The sequence below is a fragment of the Chamaea fasciata genome, unplaced genomic scaffold (genome assembly GCF_029207755.1).
Source record: "Chamaea fasciata isolate MVZ Bird 193981 ecotype frontalis unplaced genomic scaffold, bChaFas1.0.hap1 SCAF_5, whole genome shotgun sequence".
Taxonomy (NCBI): Eukaryota; Metazoa; Chordata; class Aves; order Passeriformes; family Sylviidae; genus Chamaea; species Chamaea fasciata.
The window spans coordinates 18,195,026-18,208,116 of NW_027094090.1; the positions used below are offsets into that span (position 1 = coordinate 18,195,026).

General features: G+C 35.5%; 1 protein-coding gene across 9 annotated transcripts in view; it reads right to left on the bottom strand.

Annotated features, from left to right (window-relative positions):
- BRD1 (bromodomain containing 1) overlaps nucleotides 1-13,091 on the bottom strand; it is a 68,211-nt gene that overhangs the window by 43,032 nt on the left and 12,088 nt on the right. For 5 of the 9 annotated variants that reach the window (XM_066182945.1, XM_066182943.1, XM_066182942.1 and 2 more), the window contains one exon: nucleotides 9,119-10,499. In XM_066182945.1, coding sequence (XP_066039042.1) covers nucleotides 9,119-10,485 — 1,367 coding nt within the window. In that variant the 5' untranslated portion in view covers nucleotides 10,486-10,499. Of the gene's footprint in view, nucleotides 1-9,118; nucleotides 10,500-11,542; nucleotides 11,561-13,091 lie in introns of those variants that run through there. The other 4 variants (XM_066182950.1, XM_066182948.1, XM_066182947.1 and 1 more) reach the window with 1 other exon arrangement.

A 13,091-nucleotide genomic window follows, 5' to 3' on the forward strand; every position in this document is an offset into this window, starting at 1 on the left:
CTACCTATAGCACAGCTCATTAACCATCCTTTTGCTTAGTTTGATACTTCCAGGTAGACTTTTACTGTCCCAAGCAATTTTGATGGGCAATACAACCATTTTTGGGAAATGAGACAACGTTGCTGTAGAACCCTTGTAAGTGGCACAGACTGGGTACTGATTCTGTAGCTCCCACCACCTAAAGAATTTTCCATACATTCCACTTCCTTTTTTTTTTTTCAACAAAGATGTAATAAAAAAACCCCTGAAGAATACAAAAAAAAAAAAAAAAAAAAAAAAAAAAAAAAAAAAAAAAAAGGTATGTACTTTGGCTACATAAGGGAGAGCTGTTTAAAGACTTCATCATTTTGCAATCCAGGCTCTAACTTGGAGATGACAGGATTAATTGCTACACTACACTGATAAATCCCCAATGCAGAGCCAAGGTTTAGAGAACTTAAGGCACCTCCCAGAACCACAGAAAACACCTCAGCAAAGGCATTTTTTTGCTAAGGTATCTGTCCACACCAGAACTTTTTCCAGTATAAGCACATTAGGAAAAAAAAAACCAAAAAAAAACAAAAAAACCCCAGCTTTCTGTACTATTTTCTAAAGGCAAGTCAAGCACACCAACTACTGGGAGAAAAAACCATAATTTTCCCTCAACTTACCAGTTATTTAAAACAAAGTATGTTGATAGAGGAATTTGTAAATTTTTAAAAAGGTGACTGTGTTCCAATGATACTCAGTGACTGCTGCTAACTGGTCTCATAAAAGAAGCATTAGGTTTCAAGCTGATGACCACTGCAGCCTTTTGATGTTTTAGTACTAGCAGTTGTACCAATTCCTATTTTTGTTTTTACGTGCCAAAACTACACAGATGACAAAAGCATTTTTCAGAACGGTTTTAATTGTGCCACAGCCAACTGACTGAGCCAGAACTACTTCATTTCCCCAGCCCTGTAAAACATTGATGTGCACTACAAATGGGGATTATCATACAATTCCCTGCTTGTCTTTAAACACGCAAAGGTCCCATTTGAACTGAACCTTTGAAATAACACCTACAGTCTCCTCATATGGAGACATTTGATGGATAATCTACCCTGCAAAGGATGATACACTTAATGCACCCAGAGCATTCAGAGAGCTCAGTGTTACTCAGTCCTTGTTTCCTCACCTTCTAGAAAAATGCATAAAATAAATTTTGTCAATGTAAGAGATGTGCTTTTAACATATTAGCAAATCTCACAGCTGCCTTCTTTGACTCATGACTTCCTTCCTTGCCCAGTTTCAGTTACGTATCACTGAGGCAACTGTGGCAACTGGTCACAGGGAAAAGTGAAACCAGTATTTTTGGTAACCAACCGTGTGGCAGTTCAACCTAAGAAAGCCAATGAGAGATAATCAGCCACTTTTTTATCAATCATTACTAACCACTGCACAAAGCACACACAGTTTTTAATTCCACAGGTATTATTTTAGTATTACAATACCTCAAGGTTCTTATGTTTTTGAAATACAAATTGAAGAGAACATTTTCCTGAGCAAGTATGTGATTCTGACATTACTATAGTAACTCAAGCACAAAGAACTTAATATGAAAATCTGTGTTAATCTAATACTCAAAGGAAGATCAAATATCCAGTAAAACTAAGCAATTTTTGAACATGAAACAACCCTAATATTTTAATTACCATACTTGTCTTGAGTCTCCAGTTTTATCAGTTTGTTATTTTGCACTATCCTTTATCCAGCATAACACTAGAGGTATACACAACACAGGAAAACTGTATTATACTCTGTAACATTTCACTTAGTATCATTAACATACCAGTTTCTCTTGACTTATGCTAATACCCATCATCAATCAAATTATGTTCCACTTTACAGAGCAAATAAAATACCCTTATTTTCCCACACAAAGATTGCAGGTATGTTTTAAAACCTGTCAGAACAAAATGTAAAAAAAATTATTCAGCAAATTGTTACAAAGTAAACTGAGTTTCTAGAACACTTGAATTTTCAATCCTTGTTCAGCAAAGTTCCACAAAATATACTGAGACTTGTAGGAAACAGGAAAGACATGGGACTTCCCTAAGATAATTAGAGTAATTCCATTAACACTTACTGGAAGACAATTAGCATAAAACTAGAATAAAAAGCTATGAAAGAATTTATTTGGGGAATTGGAATTAATTCTGGAACTTTGCCAACTATTCCTCCTAGTTCCATATCCAAAAACTTCCGTTTTTGAAGATCAGAATGCCCACCTGGACAGATAAGACTTTCTTACTCTTCTCACGGAAAATCTTTGGCAGCAGCTGCTTATCAAAGTGTTTGTAAAACCTGTCTTTCAATACACATTTTTTTTCAACAGTGAAGAAACACAGCTTTGTTATTCTCTTCCTCAACAGAAGATAAAACTTACTATATGACTTATTAACTTAAGAATAAAAAACCCCTCAAACTGTTCTGACCAACTTGAAAGACAACACAGGTAAATGAATAACTATGTAAAAATTGGAATCCATCTGTGTGTCTTTATTTCCTTTTGAAAAAGGTTAACATTCCTTTAATACCAAGCAGAAGTCAGCTACATGCCTAACAGAGTACATTCCAAATCCTGGAAAGACTGAAAAAGATTTCATTTAAACCTCTGCAACACAAGTCTGCAGAATCTCCATACAACAAATACACATTTTCTTACTTAGAACTACTTTGCAGGTTTTATTCCTTTTTGTCTGTTATGTTTCAAAAGATTAGCTACTGAATTTGCCTCTCCTAGCTTGAGAGTCTAACAGCATATATTTAATCTACTGATACATCTTCTGAAGCCTGAAAGTCTCCCCAGGTTCCTATTCTTTTTTCAACATTTACTGGCATTTAAATAGTATTTGATTTTGAATGCACACGTAGGAAGCCCTTTGTCTTGCTTACATGACTGTGAACCCTCTATTTTTCTATTTGAGCAAGCAGCTTGTAAAATTTTGCTTGGACAGGAAAAGTAGATCAGTGAACTAATGTGGTAGAAAAATTTGTTATTTCAATTAATTCTCTGTTATCTTCTTCCTGTTCTAACAACTAGAGTTTGTGATACTCCAAAACTTTGGATAAGGAAAAAACAACCCAAAATAAAAAATAAAAAAACCAAAACCAAACCCAACTCAAACAATGAAAACCCCCCACCCTGTCACACTGGAAAAATCTCTTCTCAGAAAAATCATATGCACAGATTTACTTCTGCCAATTCATATACATATATAATGACCATACATGATTTTGAAATCTAATATCAAAAGGCTAAGTTCACATCACCTGTATTAATCAAAAATCACATTTTGATCTGTAACTGTTAGAAAGCTCAGTATTTATCTTTTAATTTTTTGTGCACTTTGTAACTTGATCATTGAATAAAAAAATCTGCCAGGAGACAGTTCTTCAAAAAATGCATTCTTTAGATGTTTTGCTATGGCACAAATCACAACACCCTCTATGTGCCACCAAAAAAAAAAAAAAAAAAAAAAAAAAAAAAAAAAAAAAAAAAAAAAAAAAAAAAATCAAAGTTGACATAACTGGTGAAACTCAGAAGTTTTGAAAAACAAAATCACATAAATCTTGGTCTTCATAACTGCATTATCACATATATAATTATTGTGGACCAAACCCCTCAGAAAGCACATAGAATATTAATGATATGCCTTACAGAAGTAATGTATTCATTTGTTTTCATCTGCTTGGCCTTGTACACGTAAAATAAACAGAAAAAATGTATTATTTTTACTCAAAATCTACTTTTACAATTTACTAAACAAGTTACAGTTCTTTGAACACATTAATTAATCCTTATTTAATAAGCCAACCAGTGTCAAAACGAACTAGCTTCAAAATATTGCTCTAAAGTCACCTTTACTTTTTTAAAATATCGCTGAGGCAAAACTAGTGAACACCACAGTAGCTCTTTTTTTAATTTAGGGAAAATTACTTTTTTATTTAAACAAAGAGATCAGGATGACATCAGTAGTAGTTCCTAGATGCAACAGAAAGGTTTCAAAGTTTGTTTAAACAACGTTAAAAAACATGAGCAGTCCCTGACTTCCGTCATTCCCTTCACTTAGGTGATTCTATGATCCAAGTATCAGGTACAGTTACAAGGCATACCTACATCATGCTCCCTGGAATTAAAATAAGCATTTTCACATGATTCTGTGAATTATACAGACATTTATATTCAAGGATAAAGAGCTAACAGACATTAGTCTGAATTTATTCAGATTCCAAGTTCTTTGCAATGTTGGCCCCAGCAGTATTTTTCAATAGCTTATGCTGAATTTTAAGCCAAATTTCTTGTTCTTGCCTCCCACCTTAAAAACTTTCTGAATGTATTAAAAAACCTCAGAGTACCCTAAAAATATTCTAAAAAATCCCCAAAAGAAATTCACAAGCTACATATATGAATAAGAAGCATTATCTTTGAATGCAGACTAACAGTGTCTCAAAGGCTTTGTTAAGGTTCCTTTCCTCTTATACTGCATTTCAACACTTACTGTTTATTCATTATTTATTTTTCTGCTCCATACTTCCTTTCAGAGACAATCAAGATTCTTGTGTTAAGATAACAAGATTACATTTAATTACTTGGTAAGAAAGTTCAGGATAATTCAACTGGGTAAATTATAAACCAAAAGATAATACTGGTTCTGTTTTGAGACACAGTGGGAGAAATCCAGCTTACTACCAGGCACAGTATTCCTCCTGAGAAAAACCAAAGATCAACAAAAACAAATCTGTTAATGTGGGGCACAAATGCTGACCTGTCACAATAGATGAAAATGTTTTTGTAAGAGTCTCAGCAATTTTTGCTCTCAGTTGTTGGCTACTACTTACCTACTTTCATAACAATCTCATAACTCTCTTTTAATATTAATGATGCAACACACCTCATGCAACAACATACAGTGTTCCTACTTCTAATTAAAGTGGGGCTTTTTTACTTACTCTCTTTTTATACAAGTATTGCATTTCAAATGTTTTCATAATTTCAGACATAACAAACATGCCATGTTTGCAGAAAGAGAAACTAAAGATGAAAGCAAATATTTATATACTTTTAATGCCAGCTTCTATTTAATAGGGCAGCACTTGAATGAATAGCATTTTAATAAAGCAGATTACACTGTATCTCAGTGTATACTAATAAAATACTGGAGATTAAATATTTTATATCACATTGTACTTCCCTCCAAATATATATCTACAATATCGTAGCTTCACAGTTTTTTAAAATAATGTTAATATTGACACTGGCTAACAAGAACATTTTTAAATGCCTCTTTTGACACATCAGATCAAGAGACTATACAAAAACAACGCTATTTGTACTAAAGAATCAAACAGGCAAAAATAAGAGAAACCATGTAGTTTTTCCAGCTAACATTGTAACTCTTCTGCTTCACTCACCCATCCGGCTTGGTGAGTAAGGCAACAGCTATTAAGGACAAGGATGAGAAGCAGCAGATGAAAAAACAAAACAAAACAACCTCCCAAAAAATTGAGCACAGAGTCAATGCAAGATAACTAACAGAGAGAGGCAGCTAGGTTTAGATTGTCAAGCCAACCCTAAAAGTTAGCATTTCTTAACTTGAAAATTCTGGACCTGCAGTCTAAACAAAATCCTCCTAGTTTTGGTTTTTTTGGGTTTTTTTGCAGAGATGGGGAATCTCTCTACTAAGCAAAATTCAACCATTACACATCTCTAGTGGCAATACTATACTTCAGGAACAAATTTGCCACTTTCTTCAGTCAAACTAGATGGTGGCAGAGGAAGGCTACTTTTTGACTACTATTTGCCAAGAGGAGCAGGTACTGTCTGTCCCTCCCATATAGCGGGACAGTTTTGGAGTGACCTTTCCCACTCTCCTCCCCACACAGCACAGCTGCTCTGGCACTTCCCAGAAACACTTTTAGATGATGCTCATTTCTACCTTTAAACAATCAAAAAAACCCCAAACAAACAAACAAACCAACCAACCCACCAAAACCAGGCAAACAAAAAAGCTGATGAGTACAAACAGTACAGTATAAGCAACCACTTTCCAGAGTTTTTTATTTCGATAAACTGACTGGAATTTCCTAGTAAAGAAACAACACATCTCTGCAGCCAGGTGTGACATACATCCTCCATGCATAAGAGTTCCCTGGCAGTTCCATACATTATTACAAATGCTAAACAAGTTACAAGTCAGCCTTGACAGCACTGAAAACTGAAACTACCTTAAGGCTCCAAGACAAACTACTGCACCTTTGGAAGTAGATACTTAAGTATAGGCTTTCCAAAATACCCAGGCAACAGGACAGATATAGGCCCAGCATTAAAAATAAATTACAATTTAAAAAAAGAAAAAAAAAAAAAAAAAAAAGGCAGGGGAGGTAAGCTTTTATGTCCTATCATCAATGGATCAGTAGTAAACAACTCCTGATCTGCACCCCTAAATCAGCAGCTCACAGATGATAGGTCATATAATTAGATTATAAACCACTTAGAGAATGACACTGTCTATATAATTTAACAGCAAAAAGCTGAGCATGACATCTGTGTAAGAAATTCTGGTTGAAGTCATTCAAGGCAGTAGCATAGAAACCTGACTTAGGGTAAGCTGATCCAGAAATTAATAAGCTATAAAGGTTGTACAGAAATTATGAAGTATGCTGTTCCACACTCAGTCTTTTTAAAATATCCTGAACATTAAGATAATAGTCTCAGAAAACAGAATTACTAAAAACTGTGTTACTAAAATGCTCAGTCGTTCATATATTCTCACTATCCAGAAAAGGATACAAATCCTTCTCGTTAAACTGAACATAAATTGTAAGATGGTTTTCCTCAAGCTTCACCAGATGTACTCAGGGGCTGTATCCAGCACATACTTTCCTCCAAACTATGATCTTTATATTTGTACACTCTTCCAATCACCATCTCTGAAGAGGCAGCAATATGCTGAGGAGGTGTACAATCTAGGTATTAAGAAAGCAATCCAAACCAAGCATCTTCACGTGTACCTCAATTACCAGAGATGTTGAAAACATATAAAAATCAAATTCTTCAGGTAAAAAAGCACTAGTGTTTAAACACTGAGTATATATATTTATTCTCTAGTGACTTAAATACTTTAATTGCTCTACCTCAAGACCTCTGTAAAATCACGCTTCAGCTCCAAGGGAAAAAAAAAAAAAGAGTATTTAAAAAAAAAACCCAAACAGATTAAAGGAATAATTTAAATGAAGACCACTGTGAAATGATCCAAATTTTTTTAATACTTTATGGATATGTACTCAATTTCTACAGAAAAACAAGAGTGTTTCCTAAACAGAAAAAAATTGAAGAACAGCCAAAAAAACTAGACAACTGGTTCTAAAACTAAAGATTTGGGTCTGCAGTGTCATCACTTTTCCTTTTAATATGCCCATTCCTGTTTCACTTTTAATTCAGGGAACAGTTTTCTAGGACTGAACATGTTCATGTTACAAAGAGTATTTAAGCAAGGGTCTCCCTCAGCTAAAGACAAGCAATTTATAATAAAGCTCAACTTATAAATTCCTTTAAACTGTGCATATTTTCTACATTTATGACATAGAGTATAGGAACTCTACTTGTTTCTAGAAATATGAAGAGAAGCATAAAATAGAGGAAAGCTGAATTTCCCTGCAGTCTTGAAAAGAAATTTAATCATTAACGTGAAAAAAAAAAAAAAAAAAAAAAAAGAAGAAAACATCTTTGCATTTTTGCTCCAGGCATCTAATGACTATTTTAAAAAAAAAGCCATCTGACGATAAAAAGCATCTTTTTAGAATCTGGCTTTTTTTAAAGTTGCCAATGAAATGAACTGCCAGAGGCACAACTGAGAACATACCTTCTAAGCCTCAATTCTTAGTTCATGTTCCTTCTTACATCATCTTAAAAAAAGCAAAACAAAAACACACTACACTAACAATTGGGACTGTCCTAACTGAGACAAAGCCAAATTATTTTATACCAACTTCCCCCTTCCATGGACAGTAGTTCCTGTTTAAATAGCAGTATTAGTTGCCGACTGTCAACTAAAGTTTTTCTGCAGTGCATCACTAAACAAAAATACCATTTTACAAAGCCAATCCTAACAGAGAACAGAGCAATTAATCTGACGTTTGAAAACACTGCATGGGAGCTGAAGGCTGTTTGCCAAAGTCAGCCAATGAGTGGCTTCCTACATTAACAAAACTTATTACAGGAAAGAACTGCAGTCTATAAACATGTATTTATTTAGATTAATTTAACCAGCTTTAATTGCTTACTACCTGAGACTTGTGAGTCAGCTATTGAAAAGGCATCATATTATTTTAAAAGCCCTCACTTCAGTGCATTCAGAGTCCAGTCACAGTACGGGAAATGAGCCTGCACACGGACCTGGAGCCTGTTTGAGAAACTTCCCAAATTACTGCTCTTAAATTAGTAAGAATTTAATTCAAGGGGTAAACAAATACATGGTGTTGTAAACACACAAACATAAATTTCAGATACACCTCTGGAGAAGTTATTCTGCCACACAAGGAAAACACTTCCTTGAAGGTTTTTTTGTTAAAACTTACATAGATCTTACACTGCAAGTTTATTCTTAACTCATGTGAGATGAACAAGATTCAAAACTTACATACACAATTGTAATTTCCATTTTGGAACTCTTAAAATTAGAAAAAGAAGCTCAGAATCCAAAATTACAAATAAAGTTTACTGTGAGCTTGGCTTTTTTTCTTTAATACGAAGATCAACTCCATCTACTATTCCAAACTCAGCAGTTAATTCTTTGAAGTACAGTGAATGACAAGTGAACGTAACTTAGTCTGACAAAAAAAAATCCCAAACCAAATGTTCTGAGGAGGAGACAGACCACTTGATCACTTAATAATTTCTCTGAGGAAGTTACTGCATTTTTAATGCAACTCCACAGAAGTGCAATGTACATAATGAACAGTTATTCTCTGAAAAAGGCCTTTAAAGAAAGCATGGGAGAAAAGGTACAAAGATTTCGAGGTGGCATCTAAAAGCACTGGTTTAAAATTAAATAGATAATAAAAGTTTCTCACATTTTGATGGTTTGCTTACCTCTGGGGGGGGATATAAGGAGCAGATACTGTTGGCATAACTGTACAAGGTTCGACCACTGTTTTCTTGGCTTTTTTTGTCTTTTTTCTGATTTTTGATGTAGACCTAGCAGTTCTGACTGATCCCTCCTTTCTACAAACACCGTTTTTGATTTCAGCTTCTCCATAAATATTGAGTGGTCTCCGTGTGCAACCTGGTGGAGTATGTACATCGCAATAGGCAGTTTTTTTCACAGAGAATGTTGTTCCACTGCCAGTTAGTTCTTTCACAGGTTCCATTTTCATATATAGACCAGCCTTTTGAGCACACGTCACATGGAATGCAGTATAACAGTTTGCTTTGTGGCACTGGATGCAGGCACCAACACCTTTCTGTTTACAGAGGTAGCATGTTAACTTCCATCTGGCTGGGGGAATGTTCCTGACACCGTCAATTGGCTCAATAAAAACCGTATTGGCAAATCCAACTTCTGGAATCCACAGAGCACACACCACGTGTCCCCAACGATCATCATCTGTCTTTTTAAAGGCACCTCCCTTGTTTGGGCACAGTACACAGTCTACAGGCCGAGAGCGGGACTGCAAACAGTGTCTGCAGAGCCACTGGCCCTCAGGTATATATGGCACCCCATAGCATTCCTGATGTACTGCTAAATTACACATATCACAAAACAGGATCACATTGCTGTTCTGACATTCACCATCCATGCATATACAACACACCGCATCTTCATCAATTAAAGACTGATGATCACCCTGTTTTTGGTTCTCACAATAAGACTCTTTTTCAAACCTATCCATAAGGAATTCAAACATATTTTGTGAAACAACTGACACTCCATCACTTTTCCGCTTATCATTTATCAATTCTAACCACGCATAATCTTCTTCATCCATGTCATACTCGACTTCGTTATCAAGTTCTTCTGCTGACTTCTCAATGAATTTGTAATAAATGGGAGGTCTCCGAGGAGCTGAAGGGGGACTGTACTCAACAATCCGTACTTTTGGTTCTGGAAGAGGAGCTGTTGTAGCGGGTATACCATGGGAGCTCGGAAGAGCTTCATTTTTCTTTTTCACTTTGTTGTTTTTATGGCGTTTGCTTCTTAGACAAACTGGTGGTCTTTCACTGTTTTCTTTATTGCTGTTGCATTCACTCATTTCCTGGGCAGTAAGATCATCTTCTAATATGATTTCTAAAGGATCAAAGATACTGATCCTATGCAGGCGACCTTCAATTTCTATTTCAACCATCCTTTGAGCTTGAGCGTATGTCAAGGTCTCTCGTGTCGGGGAGTGCTTAATACTGCATGGGGAAGAAGAATGCCTTGCTGCCGATACTCGATGGCATCTTCCTTTTCTCCTCATTTGGTAATGTTTACCTAAAATTAGAGCAACAGTTAACACTAAGAACTCCAAACAATCATATTAAAATATAAGTAATTTTACTGTAGTGAGGAAAAAACCCCTTCGGTTCTATAGCCCCCTATGCATATATTTAACTGAAAGTAAACAAAACCAAAAGCCTCTCACTCTTACTCAACAGGACTCAGTTTCGTACAAGTTTAACCTAAAGATCAATAGATTGTCTAAAAACTTCCCTGAGAAAATGCAGCTATACAAAATCTAGATATTGCTGGAAATCCTCTAGAAGGACTGTTGGCAAGTCCACTGCTTGAGAACAAAAACATTTCAGAAGTGTCACAGTTAAAAAAATGCATTTGTTACCTTGTAAGAAAACCTTTAATATAATACTTCTTAACACCTATGGGGTGCCTGCAGTTTGAAAGTTTTTGTAACAGCTACGGATTATGTCCTCCAGACCTCTCTTCAAAAGAACTAATGCAATTGTGAAAGAAAAACAAATTTTCTCTGAAATTTTTCCAGTGCAATTTCAAACACTCACACTATCAACTCAATTACTATAGCTATATTTAAAAGCTAGAAAAGCACAGATACTTCCACATTAGTCAAGTGGGCAGTTTGACAGCCCTATACTTTTTTTACTTTCCTCAATCCTTACTGAGCCCATTATTCTTCACAACATGACAAGAACGTGACAGAACTCGCAGTGCTCAATATGGTGCAGTATGGACTGCAACTAGTAAATATTCCACCTGTAAAGCAGATCTGACCTAGGGAAAAAACATGTACCCTGCTTTTAAGTATGCATGTACACACACCCTTCTCCTTCAACAGATTCTTCAGGAGCTGTTCTCAAATCAACTGCTGAGAGATAAAAATCTCCCTGTTTATAAATCCAGACCCAAGCCCTTTAAAACAATTTCAGAGTTTACAACCTACTGCAAAAAGATCTCATATAATATAAAAAGATAGCTTTCTCTCCCCCACTCCAAAGCCCCATGACTAGGATGAGCACGCATTTTGGCCACAAAATTTCAAAGGTAAAAGCTTCCATACATACTCATGCCTTTTGACATCTTCACACTGGGTGGGGTTTTTCTCCTGTAAGGGTTGAAAATATTACAGACCTGACTGAAATTGTCCAGTTTAAAATTCTATTCCACTCCTTCCTTCTTCCCAATAAGTCATTAATAAACAGCATTCAATCTCAGATACATAAAAAAAACCTTGATCTTTAATCACTGCCTAAAGTATTATTAGGACCTCATCATTTCAACTTTGCATTTTGAGACAGGGCTGCTCAGTATAACACAACTACTGTGAGCTAATGTATTGCCAAAATAGCAGAGGAATAGAGAACACAAAACACAACTACTTTAGAAGACCAGTATATTATTTTAGGAAGAAAACAGCAAGCACTGAACAGCTACATGAACTACTCCATGCTGACTGCCTTCTGCTTAAGTCTATGATGCCAATTTCTAAAGGCCTCCAAGTACTAAAGGAACTCCTCTGACAGGAAGACCAGATCACTTAGGCAACCAATCCTAAGACCAGTTCCCTAAAGGCTCTTATTTCTCTGCTCTCACAAATGGACTCTGCTTTCATAATCTAAGCTAGTTTTATTATTCATGCAAAAACTGTGCTTCTCATGGATCTGACTTCTACACAACTAATTCTTAATCCTTATTGTTTCTATACCATGTAGCCAGACAACAGTCAGTGCTTAATCATGACGGATCTCTGATCTGCTCTTTATAAACAACAGAAGAATACAAAAGGCTTCACCTCTTCAAACAACTTTGAAAGAAGAATTTAATAATTAAATTCTGTAAAACAATATAGGATTCGATCATGTTAGCTTCTTAACTGCAGAAAACAGTTTAAACAACTAATACTGCCAAAGAAGGCCCAACGACTAAAACAAAAAACATACCAGTAATTTAACCAAAATTAAAAGTTAGTTCCCAGTTTCAGTTTCAACACAGATTTTGTAATTCAGAGACACAAAGGTAATACAATGGCCCTGATTTCTGTTATTGTGAACAAGTAATAATGGATCCTTCAGCTAAAGCACACTGACATGTCAATGTTCAGCTACTTATTACAGATCAGAATGGACTCAATTTATTCATCAATCAAGAAACACAGTTTTACAGAATGTTTACCTCATATAATTGCATTTCAATTCTGTCTAGATGTAAAGGTCTGTTTTGGCCCTTCCTACATTTTAGCTGGTTGTGTATACGTTCATAGCGGCTCCTGAGACTGTTTTGGAAAAAATACTGAGGGAAGGATGAGAGGTGACCTTCAGAAATCAAAAACGTGTAGCTTGTCCACACTACCTTAGCCCAGTACCACAGAAAAACACATTAATGCTATGTTTCCAAGCTCTGCACTCCCTTCTGTTCCCAAGATTCTCGAGCATGGCTTCAGGCAGGCATTAAAAATAGGAAGAAAATACTCAAAAGCACAAGATCTTTTATCTTGCTTAAAGATTTAGGACAGCTGTTGCAAAAGTCAAATGAGCTGTATGAACAAGACTGATTAAAAAAATAGATTGAGCTAACATATAAGTATACTGTAATACTCAACAGTGACTACAGCTG